General features: G+C 43.0%; 1 protein-coding gene across 5 annotated transcripts in view; it reads right to left on the reverse strand.

Annotated features, from left to right (window-relative positions):
• The window catches only part of SESTD1 (SEC14 and spectrin domain containing 1), a 151750-nt gene that overhangs the window by 66868 nt on the left and 64239 nt on the right, over window positions 1-20643 (reverse strand). For all 5 annotated transcript variants that reach the window (XM_019523032.1, XM_019523033.1, XM_019523030.1 and 2 more), the window contains one exon: window positions 2485-2598. In XM_019523032.1, the coding sequence (XP_019378577.1) occupies window positions 2485-2598 (114 nt within the window). The remainder of the gene's footprint in view (window positions 1-2484; window positions 2599-20643) is intronic.

Here is a 20643-nt window from a genome sequence, read left to right on the forward strand (position 1 = left end):
GGGGGGGGGCTGGGGCACATGACTTCTGAGGAGACACTGTGGAAACTGGGCTTATTTAGTCTAGACAAGAGAAGACGGAGGAAATTTAATAGCAACCTTCAAATACCTGAAGGGGGTGATTCCAAAGAGGATGGAGCTAGACTGTTCTCAGTGGTGGCAGATGACAGAACAAGGAACAATGGTTTCAAGCTGCAGCAAGGGACGTTTAAGTTAGATATTAGGAAGAATTTTCTCACTAGGAGGGTAGAAAAAGACTGGAACAGGTTACCCAGAGAGGTTGTAGACTCTCCATACTTGGAGGTTTTTAAGACCTGGCTAGACAAAACTTTGGCTGGGATGATCTAGTTGGGGATGGTCCTGCTTTGAGCAGGGGGTTGGACTAGATGACCTGCTGAGGTCCCTTCCAGCCTTAATTTTCTATAATTCTAACTGATTAATGACTGGTTAGATGTGTGGAAATAGAGACCCGAGGGCACTGCTGAAGAAAAGAGAAATGTTAGCGCTGGATACATTCAGAGGGCATTTAACACCAGATGTGAAAGCAAAAATTCGGTCAATGAACTGTGATCTTGTATGTCATACTTGCTGGTATGACATCTCAGCTTCAAGTACTGGATGTTATAATGAATCAGCCCTTGAAGAACCACATATTGTGTCAGTATCCTGGCTCTTGGCAAGGAACCATGCACTTACACATGGTGGGAAGACTAAGCAGCCAACCATAGTACTGCCTTGCCAATTAAGTCTGACTTCTTGTGGAAGGATATCTTCAGAATCCATTATTGAAGGCTTCAAGAAATGTTGTATGTCCAATGCCATGGATGGAACCAAAGATGGTGTTTTGTGGGAAGATGAGGTAAAAAAGATGAGAACAGCAAAGAGTGAGAGTGAGAATGCATGTAAAAATGACCACTCCTAGGTTGTAGGAACTAAGAAAAGAGTAGTACTCACCATGTTCTAGACGCATCCAAATATAGATTAGGTTAATGTTGAATTAAATTGAACCTAAATGCTAAATTTATGACTTGCTGGTATTGAAACAGTTTTTGTCAGCTGGTCTGTTTATAAAAATATCAAATTATTTTTTTTCATTGTGTGGAATTTGATTATTGGGAGGGTCGTCTTAAATTCAGGGCCACCTTAGATTCAAGCAAATACAATATACACAGCACAATAAGGCACTGAATATTCAAAAAACACTGCACAAATGATGCTCACAAGTGATATGAGATATTAATGATGACTGAGCATTGGAATCATTTAAATATTCTTTTACCATACAATATATTGTAATCTACATGTATTTAAATTCATTTTCATAGTAACTTTTTCAAGGTAGGTTCTGATCTGCAATTAGGTTTTAACTGGAATCCAAAGGCACCAAAAACTCCCTAAGTAATTTGGACCTAGTAATGATTTAGGGAGAGATTTAGTCTTTCATATATCAAAATTATTTGCATATAACATACAATTTCCCCCCACAAATCAACTGCTAAAAATCAGGATGCATGTTTTTAGCACAGTAATAGCAGGTTGTGCCATACAGGAGCATCTGCTGGGGCAAAAAGAAATTAACACTGCACATTGCACAGGGAGCTCCCTCACTGCTGGATGTGGACTCTTTCCTTAGCAGAGGCTCGTGATGCAGGAAGTTGCTACCAACTCATCTAAAGTCCTTCTAGCACCCATGGTGTGGCTCTTCTGTAATTCTAAATCAAAGCCAGGGCTCTCAGCTGACTTTGCAGGTACTGCTGGCTAGGACTGGGCCCTCAGATGATTTGACATGAGCTGCTGGCTGCCACCCAACTCAGCTTTAGAGGAGAAAAGGGGTCAGATGGCTGTTTGACTCTGTCAGCAGTACTGTGGTGAACTACAACTAGGGGGTTAACAGAATAGGCAGTGTTTTGCTCCACCCCAGTTGCAGCTGCCTATGTTATCCCTGGGAAAATCCCATACTTACAGTATTTTAAATGACTGTTGCCTTTATTCTGCCTTTCAAAAGTAACACGTATATCTTATACAGGGGAGTACTGTATGGAAGAAAAGGTGGTATCTTGCATCCCTGCACCATTGGGAAAGCTCTTTACTATGAGAGACGACAGCCACATTCTAGTTTTGTCTCTACATGGGCCTCATCTTGAAAGAAAACTTAAGAACATGCAAAATCAGGTCAGAGGCCCTCTACAACCAATGCCCACCTCTTAATACTATTGTGCCTCAGCTCCTGGTGGACATTTCAGCACTGAGGACCTGCAGCAGAACTGAACAAGTCAACCCTCCCCTTAGATAGAATAGTTACATTTATTTTGCTACCTCTGAACTAAGTTCTGTTTCAGCTTGAACACTTATTTTTTTTAAATATTCAAAGTGCATGTTCTCCTTTATTCAAACACAGTCTAGTGCATTCTTTGTATTAGGGTAACACACAAAAATAAATGGCACACAGACTCAATTTCATAGTTTGAAATTCCACAGCAAACTAACCAGTCTCTTATTTAACCAGTCCATGTGATCATACGTAAGTGTCCCACCAAAGTCTTCTGTCAGTTGGCATGGTTCTATGTACCGAGTCAGCTTGTTGGCAGATACTAAAATAACCTGTAACAACATAAGAAAAAAGTTTTGATAAGATTTTGTTAAACCTCTGCTACAAAAAAGGAATATATTTTATTAGACTTATAACCTTGAACAACATTAGAACAGACATAACAAACAGGTTACATTTTTGGAAGTGCTATCAGCTTTTCCTTAAGAGGCTGACAGACTGAGTAAATGTGAACAGAGGTGATATAAAACAGTTTAATGGATCTGTTTTTTAAACAAGCTGCCCATTGCACAGCTAGAAAGTGTTGAGCTGAAGTACGAATAACTAAGTTTAAAACTGATCTTAAAATGGACAGTTATTTATGGATGAACAACTTGCCCAACAACATTTCTTTAGGAACTGGTATTCAAGTACTCTTGTAGGTTCTTGCCACCTGTGACTTCTCTCTTCAGGTTAAGATACAGAACCATTCTCATACCAATTTGGGTTCTCTCATGTCATCCACAGAGATTCCAATCTTGGTGAAGCACAAGATCAACTTATTGTACATGAGATCAACTTATTCTGAAAAGCAATGTTGAGCTGTTCTTGTGCCATAAAAGCCCTCATGACAGATGGTATAAAGGAGAAGGGCAGCCTTAACCGTTTCCCAACTCTTTATCAACAGAAAACCCATTGCGGTAGGACTCCAAAATAACAGAAACAGAGGGTGGATTTTGGAATGTATAAGGATAATATATTTGCAAGGACTGGAGGGTAAGTCCTCAAGCAGTCATTTATAGATGCTAAATTTTAGCAACTAATCAGTATGGGTTGTATGAATGCACTGTAAGGGGAATAGAAAACTGGCTGGATTATCAGACTCAAAGGGTAGTAGTCAACGTCTTGATGTCTAGCTGACAGCTGGTATCAAGAGGTGTGCCCCAGGGGTCGGTCCTGGCTTTGGTTTTGTTCAGTATCTTCATGAATTACCTGAAAGATGAGATGGAGTGCACTCTTAGCAAACCTGTGGTTGACAGCAAGCTGGGTAGGGAAGTAGATATGTTGGAGGGTAGGGCTAGGATTCAGTGACCTAGACACATTGGAGGACTGGACCAAAAGAAATCTAATGATGTTCAATAAGGACAAGTGCAAAGTCCTGCACTTAGGATGGAACAATCCCATGCACCTGTACAGGTTGGGGGCTGACTGGCTGGGCAGCAGCTCTGAAGAAAAGGACCTGGAGGTTACAGTGGTCAAGAAGCTGACTGAGTCAACAGTATATCCTTGTTGCAAAGGCTAACAGCATACTGGGCTGCATTAGTAAAAGGGTTGCTAGCAGATTGAGGGAAGTGATTATTCACCTCTGTTTAACACCGGTGAGGCCACATCTGGAGTACTGTGCTCAGTTTTGGATCCCCCACTACAGAAAGGATTAGAAATTGGAAAGAGTTCATCAGACAGCAAAAAAATGGTTAGAGGGCTAGGGAACATGATATCTGAGGAGAGGCTGAAGGAACTGATCTTATTTAATCTGAAGAAGAGAAGACTAAGAGGGGGTTTAACAACAGCCTTTGACTCCCCAGAGAATGGTTCCAAAGAGGATGGATCTAAACTGTTCTGAGTGGTGGCAGGTGACGGAACAAGGAGCAATAGTCTTAAGCTTCACCAAGGGAAGGTTAGGCTAGATATTAGGCAAAACTCTCTCAGTAGGAAAGTGCGTCTACTAAAGACATTTACTGTGCAGCTGACTAAAACACCTTGGCATTTACACGTATGGCTGTATTAGGCCACAGTAAACTAACAGTCAGCCATTGGATAGTACTTGTAACACAAGTGATTCTATGATGGGGACGGATCCAGCCCATGGAGGGATTTTACCTGGCCCATGGCAGGTCCCTTAGTCCCACCCAGCCCAGGTGCGAGAGGCAGCTCAGGCCATGGCATGTGTGTCTGTTTCCACCGCCCCCAGGTGCCCAGTGGGGCCGAGATGGCACAATGACCAGACTCCATTTCCCAGCACCCCGGCGACAGCAGCTCCTTCCAGCTACTGTTGTTGGACCCAGCCCCACTGTGAAGGCATTCTGGCCTGTCTGCCCTGTATCCACTGCCAGAGGCGGGACCTGTGTGGGCAGGGCACGTGGTTGGGTGGGCTGGGACTTCAGGCTTGTTCAAAGTGGCACCCAGGAGCGAAAAGGGCAGACAGGGCCAGGGAGACCCTGGAATCTTGAGGTGGTGACAGTGTGGGACCGTGGATCATGGATCTGCCCCAGGCCTCAGCCCTGTGCTATCACCACCTCATCTTGTGATCCTCGCCCTGTGTGCCCATCTCACTCCCCGCCTCTGGCCCCATCCCACATAGGGAGTTTTAGTGAGTTGCGGGAGGTGAAGGGTGCTGACCCAGCCTGAAACAGCTAAGCAAAACTCCCTATGTGGTTCACGGGCCAAAATAATTGCCCACCCCTGCTCTAAACATCCAGCATGCCAAGTTTTATTTTGGCTGATGAAAAGTGAGGTTTGGAGAACAAAACCAACAGATGAATAGATGGATAAACAAGGCAGGCACTTCAGATGAGGCTCGAGATTAAGACTGTCCTCATGAAAGACAGGATAATGGAAGATCATGGAAGGAACAGATCATGGAACAAATGTGTCTATCAATATAATGGCATACCACTTCAAACCAGCCATTAGAGCCATTAGTATATTAAGATTCTGGAGAAGAAGGATTTTCTGAACTGTGGAAGAGAATGGTCCGTTCTTAAAATTTTACAGGTAGGTGACAGACTATCACATAGCCTTTTCCAGGGTATGGATTGATAGATTGATTCTAACTGAGATAGGAGGCAATCTTGCCTGTTTTGGAAAGAACAAATATGTATTTTAAATGGTACACAATTATGTTGTTCAGACCCAAACAGTTATTTTCATTTGGGTTGGTACAGTCTTTCTATTGAAGGTTTCCTAAGATGTATACAACTGCTTCAGAAAAAAAACTTCTACAGATATCAGCCAGCTACTATCCAGGCTGTCAGGTTCAAGAACTCTACACCTGACAGGAAGTTCTCACTGTGGTTCTCCAATGGCACACAAGGTAAAACTGACAGCTCCAAATCAGCTCCAAATACCCTAACTGCCTGGCCCAAAACTGCAAGTATGATGATACTCCCAACTCTGTCTCAGTTTCCTTAATTCTCTAGGAATCGTAGGTAATTATGGGAAAGTGCCTATCAGAAGTGATGCATAAAGGATGAAGATAACTTCTGTGAGAAACCCTAAATGTTTGCTTTTGCTGTTGTGATATGTTGCAAACAAGCCTCTTGTTGGAAACTCCATAGCTGTATTTCTCAAGACAGGTCAGCCACTTTGTTCCACAGCCATGAAAATGGAAGAACAATACAACCTAAAACCACATGCAGTCTTAACTGTGGTAGCACACAGCAATGTGAAAAATCAGGGTAAATCAGTCTCAGTGGAGCTGCATACTGCTATGTTTTGACTACTGTTACCATTTGCATGGAATCTCGTTTGATAAACAATCGTGTGTGCCACTTCTAGAACTTGATACCTCTGTTGTAGGTAGCATTTCTACCACTTACATTTTTGTGCAACTTGGGCTGAGAGCAGATGAGGCTGAGAGTTAACCTAACTCAATCAAGAAGCCATTAGTATTTCTAATGAAGCAATCTGAATAAACCAAAGAGAAAATAAGAGAGTTGCTTCAGGACCATTAAAATAATGTTTTAAGAGAATAGCTTCAATGAAAAAATAAAATAATACACCAAACTGAAACTACTTGCAGTAGAAATATGATACAGAAACTAGAGAAAAATTAGTAATGAGATATAATTTGCTTTTCTTTAAAATAAAATTATAGAAATGTGAATGTATTTGTACAGGTTAACAGCCCATATTATAGGATCAGACCACTGATCTAAAAAAGGTTGAACATGCCCAAGTATACCTGGGCAGGTGTACAATAAGGTTCTTATGCCAGACGACAGGAAAATCAACCTAAGAGCAAATTATTTTCTAAAGGTGGGAATTTAATTAGTATTGCCTTAACTTGCAGAGCTACAAATATTAATGATGCCAAAGCCTCCTAATCTTTCAAAAAATCAAGATACGGTGGTTGTGCGCGACTTCCTTAGGAATAAAATGTCACACAGACTGTAAGATCTATAAAAAGAATTTTTAATTCTTTCCCCTAAATTGCTGTGTTACAATTTTTTAACATTTATTCAAGTTAAATTTCATGCTCCATAGTGCTGATTGGGTGCCATGCTTCATAAAGCATTTCCTGGTATAAGCTCTTGAGAAGCTTCCATAGCTTATACCAACTGAAACACTGGCTTATCAGCACACTTGAACTAGATGTTGTATTAATGATGTTGGAGGCAAAAGACAGCACTAGTCTAAATACAAACCCTAGAGTACACATTAATTTCTCCCCATCTAAGGAGAAGCCATTCACTACATTAGCAATCACTACCGATTGCCAGCTTTCAGTCCACTTGTCCAAGCTGTGTGCAAATGAATGCTTTTGTTATTATAAGACAAAAAGGAAACAAAAGATACAGTTTGCTTTCAAGTTGAGTCTTTTAAATGCTCTTATTAAGCTGACTTTATAAATAAATTTTAATAGATCTCCGAATCCAAATTTAAAAGGCCCTGGAATAGCAAATTATATTCTGATATCAAAAGGTAATGTGAAAAGATTAAGCTCCCTGAGGGAGAAATTGACAGACCCAGACGGATGTTAGCTACGGTCTTTCAAAAGGAAGCAGAAAGCATTAATTATTAATGCCCAAATTCCTTACTTCCCTTCCACCTTTGCCATCCCTCCTCCTGTTCTTCTGGCCATAGCCATGGTTAATAAGAAAGCAGTGCTAATTGGTTTGAAGCCTGTCCTGGTTAATAGCAACTTGAAGTGACTATGATCAGCAGGACTCAGTTGTATTTAAAACTGGGGAGGGTGGCCATCAACTCAAATAACCATTTTAGTTTTCTTACTAACAGCAATGCCACTTTCAGCAGACTACCATGCCTATTTATGCTTCAGTCCAGATAATATTTTGGGAAAACAAAATTCTCATACAAAAGACAACTAATCAAAGAAGGTGCTGGTGCTATTAGAACCTGTTTGCCAGAACAGTGATACGTATGTGCCCATACACACACACCCACCCAACCTCCTTTTTTTCTGGTACCCTATTATTCTGAATGCATACACTACAACATTAATGTTCAGTTTGATTAAAGAACAACTATAATTGTGTCCACAAATGTTTTATGTCTCTCTTTACTCTAAACTCTGTTCATACACCAACCCTGGCTTCAGTGGACTGCTTGTACCAGACAGGCACAGATGCAAAGTATGTCAGAAATGACTGGGGATTTTTATGATCTGACCATTCACAAGTACCAAAGAGTTTCCAAAAAAAAATAAACACCCAAAAAGGCATCCTTAAAGGGAGACATTATTAGCACCCCTCCAAAAAAAAAAAAAAAAATTTCTTAGTTATTTTTGAAAACTCTCACTGACTAGAGCAAACTCTTGGTAGAGCAATATAGCAAGAAGAAAAATGTTGAGTTTATTACAAATATATGCATCTATTAGATGAAAAAATCTAGAACTTTTAAACATCTCAAAAAACTTCATGAATAGTGAAATATCCTATGGGAAAAAAAGCCCAAGTAAAACTGGGACATGTGGTCTAATTCGAAAAATAAATAACTATATTAACTTCATTCATAAACAGTTTGTTTCTATGGGCTCACATATCCTAATTCTAGATAAAATTAAGATATTTAATTCAGATAACAAACTGATGTGTGATCACCTGTATAACAGATCTAATACCTTCAATTTTGGAAGCAATACATACTGAGATATCCAGGCACAGTTGTATTTTTATCTCTTCTAGCAATATGAAAAAAAATCCAATTTAGAAATCAGAGTTGATTTATGAAATATCAAGGGCAGCTGGTCTCTTCCTAGAAACAGAATTGTACTTCGTTACTCTACTTCTTTATTTATGAACTTTCCTACAGAATTTGAAAATATGCATAGAACTTTACCAGCTGTGGAAAAAGAAACAACCCATCATGGCTTTATAAATATAGGCAAGATAAGATATCGTATATACAATATTGGATATTAGCCTGTTTTAATAGGAATGTCATTTTCCATATCATTCACCTGTTCCAAACAACTAGGGAAGGCCTTAACTGTTATATTTACATTTTTTTCCCACCAGGAAGCACGTATATAGACAGCCAAGATTTCAAATCTCACAAAAACCACGGAAAGAAAAACAGAGAGTTCTGAAAGCAGTGTATCAATTACTGAAAAATGTATACAACTATACTTGCAATATTGATCTTTTTAAAGGCTTTACTGTTTTTCAATCAACCTAAGGAGCTGGCAGCGTTATGGGGTTGTAGCAAGGTATTTCAGTACTTTGACTATGGAGAAACATAACTGCTTTGAAAATGGACTGGAGCTGCAATTCTGTAAAAGCTGTTTTGTCTTTATGACAAATTAGCTAACTTGCCTTAAACTCTGATCCTGAATAAAGCAGGATTAAATCTGCAATGATCCTGCTACTCTTACACTGCTATAAAATCATGCAGATATAACATCAAGATTCTGCAGCTGATCTTGTAAAAACTGTATCTGCATCAAATGATACATGTCTACATAATAAGAAAACATTTTTAAAATAAAAAATGGGAGAACAAAATTCTTATACAAAAGACAACAAATCACAAAAGGTGTTGGCATGAACATTAAAATGTGTGTGATTTCATTTTTAGCCAGCTGAATTCCCTACCTTTGTTTTTCATCTTTGTCTTGGATAAAAATGGAATCAGATGTTTCAATACGGTATAAATATTACATGGAACAAATATCATAGTTGAATAAAATAAATCAGTACAATAATAATTATTGCATTACCTGAATAACCAATGATTGTATTAGCCTTCCACATTTACCACATAAACAGACAGTTTTATTACTTGTTGTCAACCGATCTGTTTGTAACACTAACAGACGGCAATGCAAGATGCTGACTTCTGAAGCCATGTGCTTTTTAATATAGATTATTTACAAAAGCAACCATAATGTGCTAATCTACAAAGCACAGAGATGGAATACCATTTATTCTGAAATCCTCTACAGATTATTTTCAATGAGCAATCAAGCAAAGAAACAGGAGGAAAAAAATGGAAGTAAAGAAAAAAGATGAAAAATCTAATAGTGAATAACTGCCTTTTGACTATTTCAAATACTTAGGAGGCACAAGTAAGTTATTATTCCTTTAATTTAGAAAAAGTACCATTACATAAAAAAAAAATTCCTATAGCACTTAGAATATATAACATATACAAATAATTATAAGCAGACTTGACAGATGCAGGTATTTTGGGGGTTTTCTTGGTTTTTGCTTTTGTTTTGTTTTTATTAACTGACAAACTTCTGAATTCAGTTATTCAATCTTCAGTAACTTCACTTCCCAATTTCCATTTTTTAGTGTAGTGTCTGATTCCTGTAATCTAATACATCCTAAAGGCCTTCTTCAACATTACAAGTTTGACGCTGCTTTTTAATGTCCTTTGTTCTGTAAAATGAATGCTAGGAATCAATCCAGTGCTATTTTTACTCATTGGCAATTTTAATACAAAGAACAAAATGGAAGACTTTTTTTCCATTTTGGAGTTATAACAACATTCATTGGGAAGCTAGAGTATTTATCTTCATTTTCCAATTGTCCAACTACAATCCTGACAGTTGTTTTCAAACTTTTGTCTAAAATTGCTATGCTTTACAGCTGGCTTACATGTTACTACTATTTTCTCTGCAAAGTTTATACAACATCAAAGATTTGGAAGACGAAAACCTGTGAGATATGTCTTTTCCCAATCAAAGGTTTCCTCTTCCTACAAAAAACCCAAAAATTCTGCTAAGAAGCTTTGGAAAAGCCTATGTGTGTATCCAGATATGCGTGGATTTTTGGTTCCGGGGGACAAGTAGCAGCGGTGCAAGCTGGCGCATGGCACTTTGAAGCATAGCAACTCCCTGGTGGGGTACAAGAGACTAGGGCCAACACTGGGCTGGCCCCAGCAGCCTTACCTGGGGTCCTGGGGGCTCTCGGTACTGCAGCCATGGCAATTCTGCCACATGGAACCTGGCTGGCAGCGGAGTGCAGCTCTGGGTGGCCTGGCTCTGATTTTCAGCAGCATACGCTGACCAAATTTGCACTGTTCCATTTTTTTTTCTCCATGGGTTTTTTTTTTTTTGACCCCTGGATATCCAAGGGGGAAAAAAAGCCGGTGTTGTGGATGCTCAGCCAGTGCACCCTTGCAGCATGGAGAACACCGGACTGTGTGGTATTTGGTGCTGCAAATGTGTTTGCAATGCCGCATACTGCACCATCGTGCTCATCTGGATGTGCCCTATGAGTTTAACATAAGCAGAGAAAAGGATCTGTCCAGTTCCAACAGAAAGGTACAGGAAGGTGAATAGAGGCCAAGCCCTATCCTACCAAGTACCTGCTATCACATTCAACCTGCCTACCCCTTCCAGGGATTATGTTGTATTCAGCACTCTCCAATCAAAACCTCTGATCAATATTGTTGACAGCATGGATATTCTTTTTTCCCCCCATTCCTTCAACTGAAAAAATCTTGCGGGATCCCTGTCAGTTTAAATTTGTGGAGGAATACATCTAATTCAATGGTCTATTCTTCTGGTTCAACCAAGTTTCATTCAGTCACATGCGATGAAAATTCTGAAGAAAAATCTGTTGCACCTAAGTTGAACATAAAACCTCTCTCTTGACAACATTTACATATTAGTTATTGATTCAATCCAGTGAATCATGTGTTTTTTCAATGTTTCCTTTAATTTCACGGAACACTAAGAAAGATAAATTGATTTTTGGTAATCATGGAAAACTGTTTGCCCATCTGAAACACTGATTACTTTCACCACCCATTGATTTAAACACTGATTATGGAAAATTAAGACTACTTGGACATCCTGGAACAGGACCTTCAGAAAATCTAGACCATCTATGCTCAATAGTTCACAACTCCACTTCCAAATACATTTTACCCACTAACGATATTCTTCTCTCTCCAGTTCACCAATGATTCCCTTGCCTTCCTCTCTGCAGTCTGTGGACGGTGTAATTTCCCTACAGCTTCATTAAAAAAAAGCCTATGAGACATAAGAAACTGGATTTTCTGGTCAGTTCCCACTTGAGGATTCAGAAAGTACTTTAAACTTGTAATTAAGTGCCCTCCTGAACATGTGCGTTTCCCCAATTTAAACTAAATTTTCAAAATAAATTACTTTTTGAAATAATGGGACTAACGTTTCCAAAAATCTGCACCAAAAAAAAATCAAAGGAAAATGACAAAAAGCCCACCTTTCATAAATTGCTATTTAGAGTTAAATATGATTAATTAAATTTAAGGTATAACATCAAAAAATTATCCAACAAAACCTGGAAACTAAGGTGAAATACTTTCCTAACTTAAATACCATGGGGTGGGGGCAAAAAATAAGTTTTGTCATTAAAATTACTATATAGAATTTGCAAACCGCACGTGTTGGTAGCTAGATTCTAGTGAGGCACATTACAAACAGATGGATAGCTTGTACTAATCATCAAATTACATTATACAGTTAATTATGCTCCCTTTTTAATTTTTTCTTCAAAAATTTGGAAATAATCTGCTATGGTATGTCTATCTGAAAAAATATCAAAAGCAGTCAGTGGTAGGTATCACTCTGTTCAGTTACTTAATTTAACTTCTAAAATATACAGATGGTATATCAGAAGCTAAATATGCATGTGACTAAGCAATGGCAGAGACTAAACCTAAGGTACTTGCAAATGCACAAAAAACCCCAGAAGAGCACAAAATATTTTGTTTACTTGAATTATTAATGACTGCTGTAACTGTAACGCTAGCTTAACCATTTTCAGAATGAAGCCTATGGCTCTGCAGAGCATTTCAACATCTCGCTGTATTCAGTGGAATATAGGTACAAGCTTATACTTGGCTTGATTGAGGTCTAAACAGAACTCATAGTATCATACAAAAGTAGTAATAGAGGGGACCTCTGGAGGTCATCTAGTCTAACCCCCTGCCAGAGATGGGATCACCTCTATCTAAATGCTTATAAACCCTTGTCTGACATTACTAAAGCTACACAAATCAAGACTGTCACAATTACAAGGCTTAGCAGGCAGACAATGCCCACCCCGCTACAGAGGAAGGAACCCCCAAAATTCATACCAGTCTGACCATGAGGTAAAATGTCTTCCTGACCCTACACATGGCAACTGGTCCAAGCAGTGGGACAAGACCCTCCAGCCAAGAACCTCCAAGTTTTTGTCTTAGCAGGAGCACTAGCACAAACCCAGTCAAAATCCTGCAGCCAACTCTCAATGCTTGAGGAAGATGAACATCCTGCCCGGCACGTGTAGCAACAGGAAGGGGGAACATTCCTTTTCATCCTCATGTGGCAATCAGCAAAGCCCAGAAACATAGGGAATACTTACTAAACCACCTCTATTCTGCTCTGCAACCTGGAGACAGCAAGTACTCTACATACCACAACCTCTAACTGGGCAGCCAGAACTCCCCTTTCTGGATCTGCTTCATGAATCTTACTCAATTCCTTTAATTTTGTTTCATAACTAAGCCAAATGATGGAACTCTAATTCATTCTTTTGTTTCTAAGTACAGCCAGTATTCTTCTCCAATATCCACCTGCTTCGGGCAGCAAAGCTCTTTTCATCATCTCTAAGCAATCTATTTGGGAGGAGGGAGGGCTCTTGAGCTTCAAACTGTTACTCCTTACAGAACACTCCAGACGCAGGCACTCCAAGGTCATCTCTGACCAATGCTTATCCAGCCCTACTCAATGATGGTGATTCCATAACTTCCACAGACACTCTAGTCTAGGGGTGGGCAATTATTTCAGCTGCAGGGCAACTTAAGTTTTGGTGAGCTATTGAGAGCTGCACACACAAAATTAACGGTCAAGATATCATTTTAACAAATTAGAGATTAAAAAGAAAAATGAATCACATGCTAAAAATCAAACATCTACTATAAATACATTAATTTTATTTAAAAAAAATAAAATTTCAACACCATTATGCTTTTTTTGAATAGTGTATACAGAGTAGGGATGTGAAAGTTTAAACATTTAAATCAGGGGTGGGCAAAATACAGCCCGTGGGCTGAATTGCTCTAGGCTTGGCCACCCAGGCTCAGCAGCGGCAGTGCAGGACAGAAATGTGGTAAAAGCAGCTCAGCATGTGGTAAAAGCAGCTCCTCCCAATCGTCACTGCTGACACTTCCTGACGTAGCCATCTGGAGCCCATGCTGGGCTGCCCCGCGTCTCCGCTGCCGTCACTGCTGCCACTGGGCTGCCTAGTGGCAGCGCAGAGCAGACACAGCACAGCCCCATAAGGCACGGGCTCCAGGCAGCTACACCAGGAAGCACCGGCAGTGGCGAGGGCAAGGGCCACTTTCTCCCCCGTACTGAGCAGCAGCAGCTTCTGTCCTGTACTGCCGCTGCTGAGCCTGGGAGGGCAAGCCTGGAGCAAGCATGCGACACATGGGTTCAGGGCTGTGCAGGCAGGTCTCCACCAGTACTCCAGGGCTGGGGCCAGAAGTGGCAGCAGTCAAAAGGAGCTGCTGCCACCTGGGCTGCCTAGAAAGGCAGTTCAGCTGTGGAGCCGCCCCAGCCCCAATGCGAGCCCAGGGGGCAGCAGGATGCACCACAGGTGGATGATGTGGAGCAGGCCAGGTCAAGGCTGTGCCCAGGTTCCAGCTGATCCGCTCCGACAGGGATGAGTCTAGAGCAGGCACAAGGCATGCAGGGGCTGCACACTGCTGGCGGTGGTGGGGGCAGGGGCTAAATGGCTTGGGGGTGTGTGCCAAGTGTGCTCCCACGCACACTCCACCATACATGCACACCCCACAACCACACCCTGCCCCACACACACAGCTGTGCACGTCTGGGGGGAGCCCCACGCACTGTTACAATCACACACCCCACCATGCACACCCCACACTCCCCCGTCACCCCACAGCCCTCCACAAACCCCATACCCACCCACACCCCCCACAAAACTCCCATACCCACCCGCCTACATCCACACACACCTCCACACCCCACATTCACACAGAAAAATACAGCCCTACACAAACCCAATACCCACCCATCCTTATCCCCTCCCCCACAATATACAAGAATAAGCCTTTATTTTGAGCTATTATGCAATCACCTCTATATACACCACATAAACGCACACATATGAGGACAAAAATTTTTTTTTAATAAAATTAAAATATGCTATTGTCAATGATTGATTTTTAGTACGGTAACAGCTCTGTTAATTGGCACCTTACAAGCCACCATGGGCACGCACGCTGGCTTGTAAGGTAAAGTGAAAACGGAAGTGCCCACTTCTGGTTTCTCTGAGAACCATAGGCTGGAGCAAAGCAGACTGCACTGCTGAGCCCCCAGAGCCTGAGGCACAGCAGGCTGCGCAGGGCCCACCTCCCTGTCCCGTGGGGCCCGCGGGAGAGGTGGTGATGCCCTGGACACGGTGGGAGAAGCAGAGGCCCAAACAGGCAAGAATGCCTGCTCAGGCTGCCCAATTAACCGGTATATTTTGTTATCCGGCATCCCCCAGGAATGGGGGATGCCGGATAACAGAGCTTTTACTATATATAATTTGTTTTTTTTCCAGTTCCAAGATGGCAAACCCTTTTCCCAAAAGGAGTACTTCTGGGGGCAGGATTTCTGGTCCCAAGATGGCGACCAGGGGGAGACCACCTGTTAAGGGGCGGGGCTATCCTTGTGGCCCTCAGCAGCTTGCCAAAACTCATTATGCGGCCCTCCAGCCAAAATAACTGCCTGTCCCTGATTTAAATGATAAGTATACGTATACTGGTAATGCATTACCAGTAAACACTTAATGAGTGATGCAATCTGGTGGGGAAGGGAAGCAGCATGCCACCTCAGGAACAGGAGTAGCTGTGTCCAAACAGGTCCGTGCACAGCCTCATGGGGCAGGTGCCAGCCTGGGGCTGTGTTATCAGTTAACTGTTTAACTGATATAATTACAGGGGATTAAGTGGATAATTATTTAACACTATTTACATCCCTAACATACAGGCAAATGCATAATAGCTCAAAGTAAAGTCTTGCTCTTGTATATTGAAAATTAGGTTAAAGAAAAACAGAAAAACTCACTCTATGGGAAAAACAACGCCTTTGACGTGCATTAACCTGACAATCAGGCATTATATCTACTGTTGCAATGTGGAGCACTGATGCAAGATCATCATCCCTCATCAAAGATTTATGTTTTATTGAACTTCATCACAGAAAAGGTCTGGGGTGCATGTGTGGAGGATGTGTGTGTGCGCGCATATGGTGTCTGGGAAGTGGGGAGTAGGTATGTGTGGGGGCTGTAGGGAGTGTGTGTGTGCATGAGTGCGTGCACAGCTTTCCCACAGAAAACTTTGTGTCCCTGCTCCCACTTCTTTCTCTCTCAGAGGGAGCCCCTGGCAAGGAGTCAGATGCTCTTCTGCCTTCAGGGCGGGGTCTGGGGGGATGGGGAACAGCCATGGCACCACAGCACCAGCGTGTAAGCACCCACTGTGCCTCCCTCCACCTGCCCACTCAACCTCGAGGCATGGCGGCCAGGCCAGGGTGGGGCATGGGGGTGAACTACAAGTCCCAGCAGCCTCAGGGGCTGGCCTGGCCACCGCAGCTGCTAAGAGGCAGTAAGTGGGAAAAGTGGCAGGAGTACCACCACTGTCCTGTGCTCCCTGAGCTGCCGCTTCAGTAGGTCGCACAAGGCAACCCTTCCTAACCCTTTTCCCCTTTTCTCCCACCCCAGCCATCCTGATGCTGAGGTATGGATAGAGCCACTGCTGCATTTGCGCAGGCTGGGAGGACAGTGCAGAGGCAGGATGGCAGTGGTGGGTAGCACACTGCAGTAGGTCGGGCTGCTCCAGGACCATCTATGTGTGGCTTGCACAAGGCCTGTTGCATGGAGCTGGGTGTGTGGGCAGGACCGATTCTGCCCAGCATCCCCTCTGGCACCAGCAGAGGCCAGAGCTGGAGCTGCCACCCATGCCACAAGTCCATGGGCTAGACGGAATCAATTGGTGGGCCGGGTATGGCTCACAGACTGTATTTTTCCCACCCTTGGTTTATTCCATTGCCTAATGCCCCAACAGTGAAGTTTAGATATCCAGTCTAAACCTACATTTCTTTTTCTGCAAATTCAAACTATTGATCCACATCCTACTCTCTATGGCAAGGGAGAAAAGGCATTTTCCTCCTTTTTTCTGGGAGCCCTGCAGATTTTTGATGATGGGACATGACAGCAGTCTTAAGTGCCTCTTCTACAAACTGAGTGTGCCTATTTCCTTCAGGCTCTTCTCATAGGGCTTGCCTTCCAAGCCTTTTTTTGTCATCCGCCTCTGGACCCTCTCTAACATCATCTCCTTTTAAAAACACAATGATTTAGATGAGGCCTAATGACAGTCAAGTAAGGAAACACTATATCTGCCATATTTTGCACCTAATGTTCTTACTGATTGCACCTCAAAAAATTATATGCGCCTTTTGTGCAGCTGCCACACTGGAGACTCATTATGAGCCCAAGATCTAATGACGCTCCTACATCCTTCTCCATAGTGCTCCCATCCAACCAGTTGTCACACATTTTGTATTTGTGCTTTTTGATTACTCTTTCCAAGATGTAGCACCTTGCGGTTGTCAAAAGTGAACTTCATCCTATTAGCTCTAGCCCAGTTTTCCAAATTGCCAAAGATCCTTCTGAATTGTGCTCCTATCCTCCAGTGTGTTCACAATCCTTCCCAGGTTCACATAATCCAGTGGTTCCCAAACTTTTCCATCCCACAGCACACTTACATGAATAAAAAAAACATCACAGCACACTGGACATGGAGTGGAGGGGTGGTGCATGGCCAGATGTGGAGTGGGGGGGTGCGCGGCTGGACGTGGGGTGGGGGGAAGGGTGGCATGGCACTGGAATCACTGGATCGAGTCATGCCCCCCACACGCTGCTGCTGTGCGTAGAACCCCAAAATTCCATGGCACACCTGTTCATATCTGATGGTACACCAGTATGCTGCAGCACACCAGTTTAGAAACACTGGTGTAATCTGCAAATATGCTCAAAAAGCTATTTCAGTTAATAAATGCATTGAACAAAACTGGGCTTAAGACAGACTCCTGTGGGACTCCACTCAACTAGAGGTGCATCAATACATCGGTCCCATAGTGGATCAGCACTGATATAAGGAATACTGACAGTATTAGCAATCAGCTTTTTTTGGCTGATGTGGCTGATAAATACTAGGTGCATGCACGCAGCTGCAGTGCAGCACGCAGGCAGCCAGCAGCGCAGCCCAGCAGCGTGGAGAGTAGCTGAGTCCAGTTGGTACGTCTGTTGTGAAGGAAGGGGCATGGGGGTGGGACAAGATCAAGCCCCCCACAGTGAGGGTGGGAGTGGGGCGGGGCAGGCGCTGCACAAGCGGGCTGGGGTGTGGAATGGAGCTGCAAGGGGCTTGTCTGGGGGACGGCTCCTGCCACTGCACACACCGTGGAAAGGCATGGGGGGTGTGCCCCAAGATCTGTGCATAGAGTGAGGGCGGGCAGCAGCTGTGGGCTGGGGCTGGCACCCGACTCTTCTTTTATGACCCGCTGCCGCCCCCCACCCCCCAAACAAGCCAGTCACGGCTCCATCCTGCGTCCTGCCCTGGCTGTATAGTGCCTGTCCCTGCCCCAGCCCCATTCCCTCCCTCACCATGTGGGCTACAATCTGCCCCCCCACACCCCTTCCCTCCCTCCTCACCTCTTCCCCCACAACAAACTTACCAGCCAGACACTGCTCTCCATGCTGCTAGGCTGCATATTGGCAATCAAATCAGTTTCAGCCAATATGGATGGTTAAAAATAGGCAATTGGTATCAGCCCAAAAAATCTCTCGGTGCACCCATACACTCAACACCTTCCACCCTTCTGACATAGATCCATTTATAATTACACTTTGCTTGCAGTCACTGAGCCAGTTGTCCACCCTGGAGTAGTTTATCTAGCCTACATGTCTCCCAATTTGTCAAAAGCCTTGCTGAAGATCAGATACACTATATCTACTGCATTCATGCTTTTTCCATCTAAGGATATTGAATTTTATCATGTTGTGATCCCTTCCTCCTAATTTTCCCGTCACCTTCACATCCTCCACCAGGTCTTCCCCCTTGGTCACAGCAAGATCCAAGATCCCCCAGTGATAGTCTCAATTTGTTACCTTCTTGAAAAGTGCCTCATTTACTCTTTTTCCTGACTTAGCAGTCTTTAATAAATCCCCACTATTATAATTGGTTCTGCATCCTTCACCTTTTATCTTCACCCAAATACATTCTCATCTGCTACCTTCTTCCTCCTAAACTAGGGAACAAGCGTATGTATTTTTGACATATAAGGTGCTGCCACCAAGGTTTCTCCCCGCCCTATCCTTGCACAATAGTGTGCCCCTCAATGTTGACATTCCAGTCATAAAAGTTGTCCCACCATGTCTCTATGACACTAATCTGATCATCATTCTTTTCAAAGGCTATACTTGCAGCTCATTTTATTTGTTCCTCATACTCTTGCATTTATATACATACATTGGATGCACTTTGCATTCTGACCTACTTGTTTCCCTTTTGCATCTCCTGTTGCTCTCCTGGGCTTTGCAGCCCATTCCCCAAATTGAGCTGCTTCTCCCTGTCCTCTCCCCCCTGGATTACTTCTTCCATTGCTGGACAGTGGAACCTAATTTAAAGCCGTCCTCACTAAGCTAGTCAGATGATGCTCAGAGATGCTCTTTCCAGTTTTGATCAGATGGATCACGTCTCTTGACTGCAGTCCTCCTCCCCAGAATGCACCCATTGTTGAAGAATCAAAAGCCTTCCTGTTGATACCACTGTCTCAGATACACATTAACTTGCATGACAACATGGTCCTTGCCTGAGCCCTTAACTTCCCACTGGGAGGATTGGTGAGAACACCACTTACCCAGCAAGCTCCTTAATCCTCCTGCCAAGAGCCTCAGTCTCCTCTGATCTGTACACTGACATGCCTAGCAGTATCACTGGTGCCTACATGGATAAGCAGGAAAGGGTAGTAGTCTAAGGGATGGATGAGCTCTGGCAATTTTTATGAGACATCCTGAAAATGGGCTTCAGTCAGACAGCACATCTCCTGGGACCCCAAATCTAGAAAACACATTGGTACTTCTGTCCACTGTGAAAAGGAGTCACTAACCACCATAACCCTCATCCTTTTTGGTGCAGTGGTCTTACAGCCCCCATCCCTGAGGACCTGTATTTTCTGCTCTCTAGGCTGCTGAGTCTTTTGGATCTCGGCTGCTGATGGCCTTTTCCCCAGCTGTTCCACAACAGAGCGCTTGAAAAGTTACTCTGATCTGTATCACATGAAATCTTTGAAATACTTGCTTTAGGACTAGGATATCAAGATAATGCCTGCAGACCTTATCATCCAGGCCTGCACACTGAATCCCATCATCAAGCCTGCTGTGCTGCCTGTGTGTCTTGGACTAAACCTGTACACTGCATGCCAATTCCAGCACAGCAGGAGGGTTCTGGTGCACAGGGCACAACATGCAAGGCTGGTCCATGGCACTCAAAGCACCTGCATTAGACCAGCCCTCCACATTGAATCCAGCATGTAGGGTCAATCTGTGGGCCCAATCTGGCCCATGAACCAGCCCCATGGGCCCAATCAGTTTAACACCACTGTTCTAAAACTTACTTACAGTTTTCTGGTTGCTGAAGCAAAATCCCTATAGGAGTTTGAATTTCAGTCTTTGACAAGGAACAGCTTTAGGAATCTTTTTATGTCTATCCTTCACACTGATATTTCAACTGTTACCAGACAGCTACATCTTCCCTGATCCTAAATCTGGAAAGCCTTCTCAAGTTTGCTCCAAATTTCCACAAGGATAACTACTGGGTCATTTTAATCTTTTTTT

Source organism: Gavialis gangeticus, unplaced genomic scaffold, assembly GCF_001723915.1.
Source record: "Gavialis gangeticus isolate Ggan-Ray unplaced genomic scaffold, GavGan_comp1, whole genome shotgun sequence".
NCBI lineage: Eukaryota > Metazoa > Chordata > Crocodylia > Gavialidae > Gavialis > Gavialis gangeticus.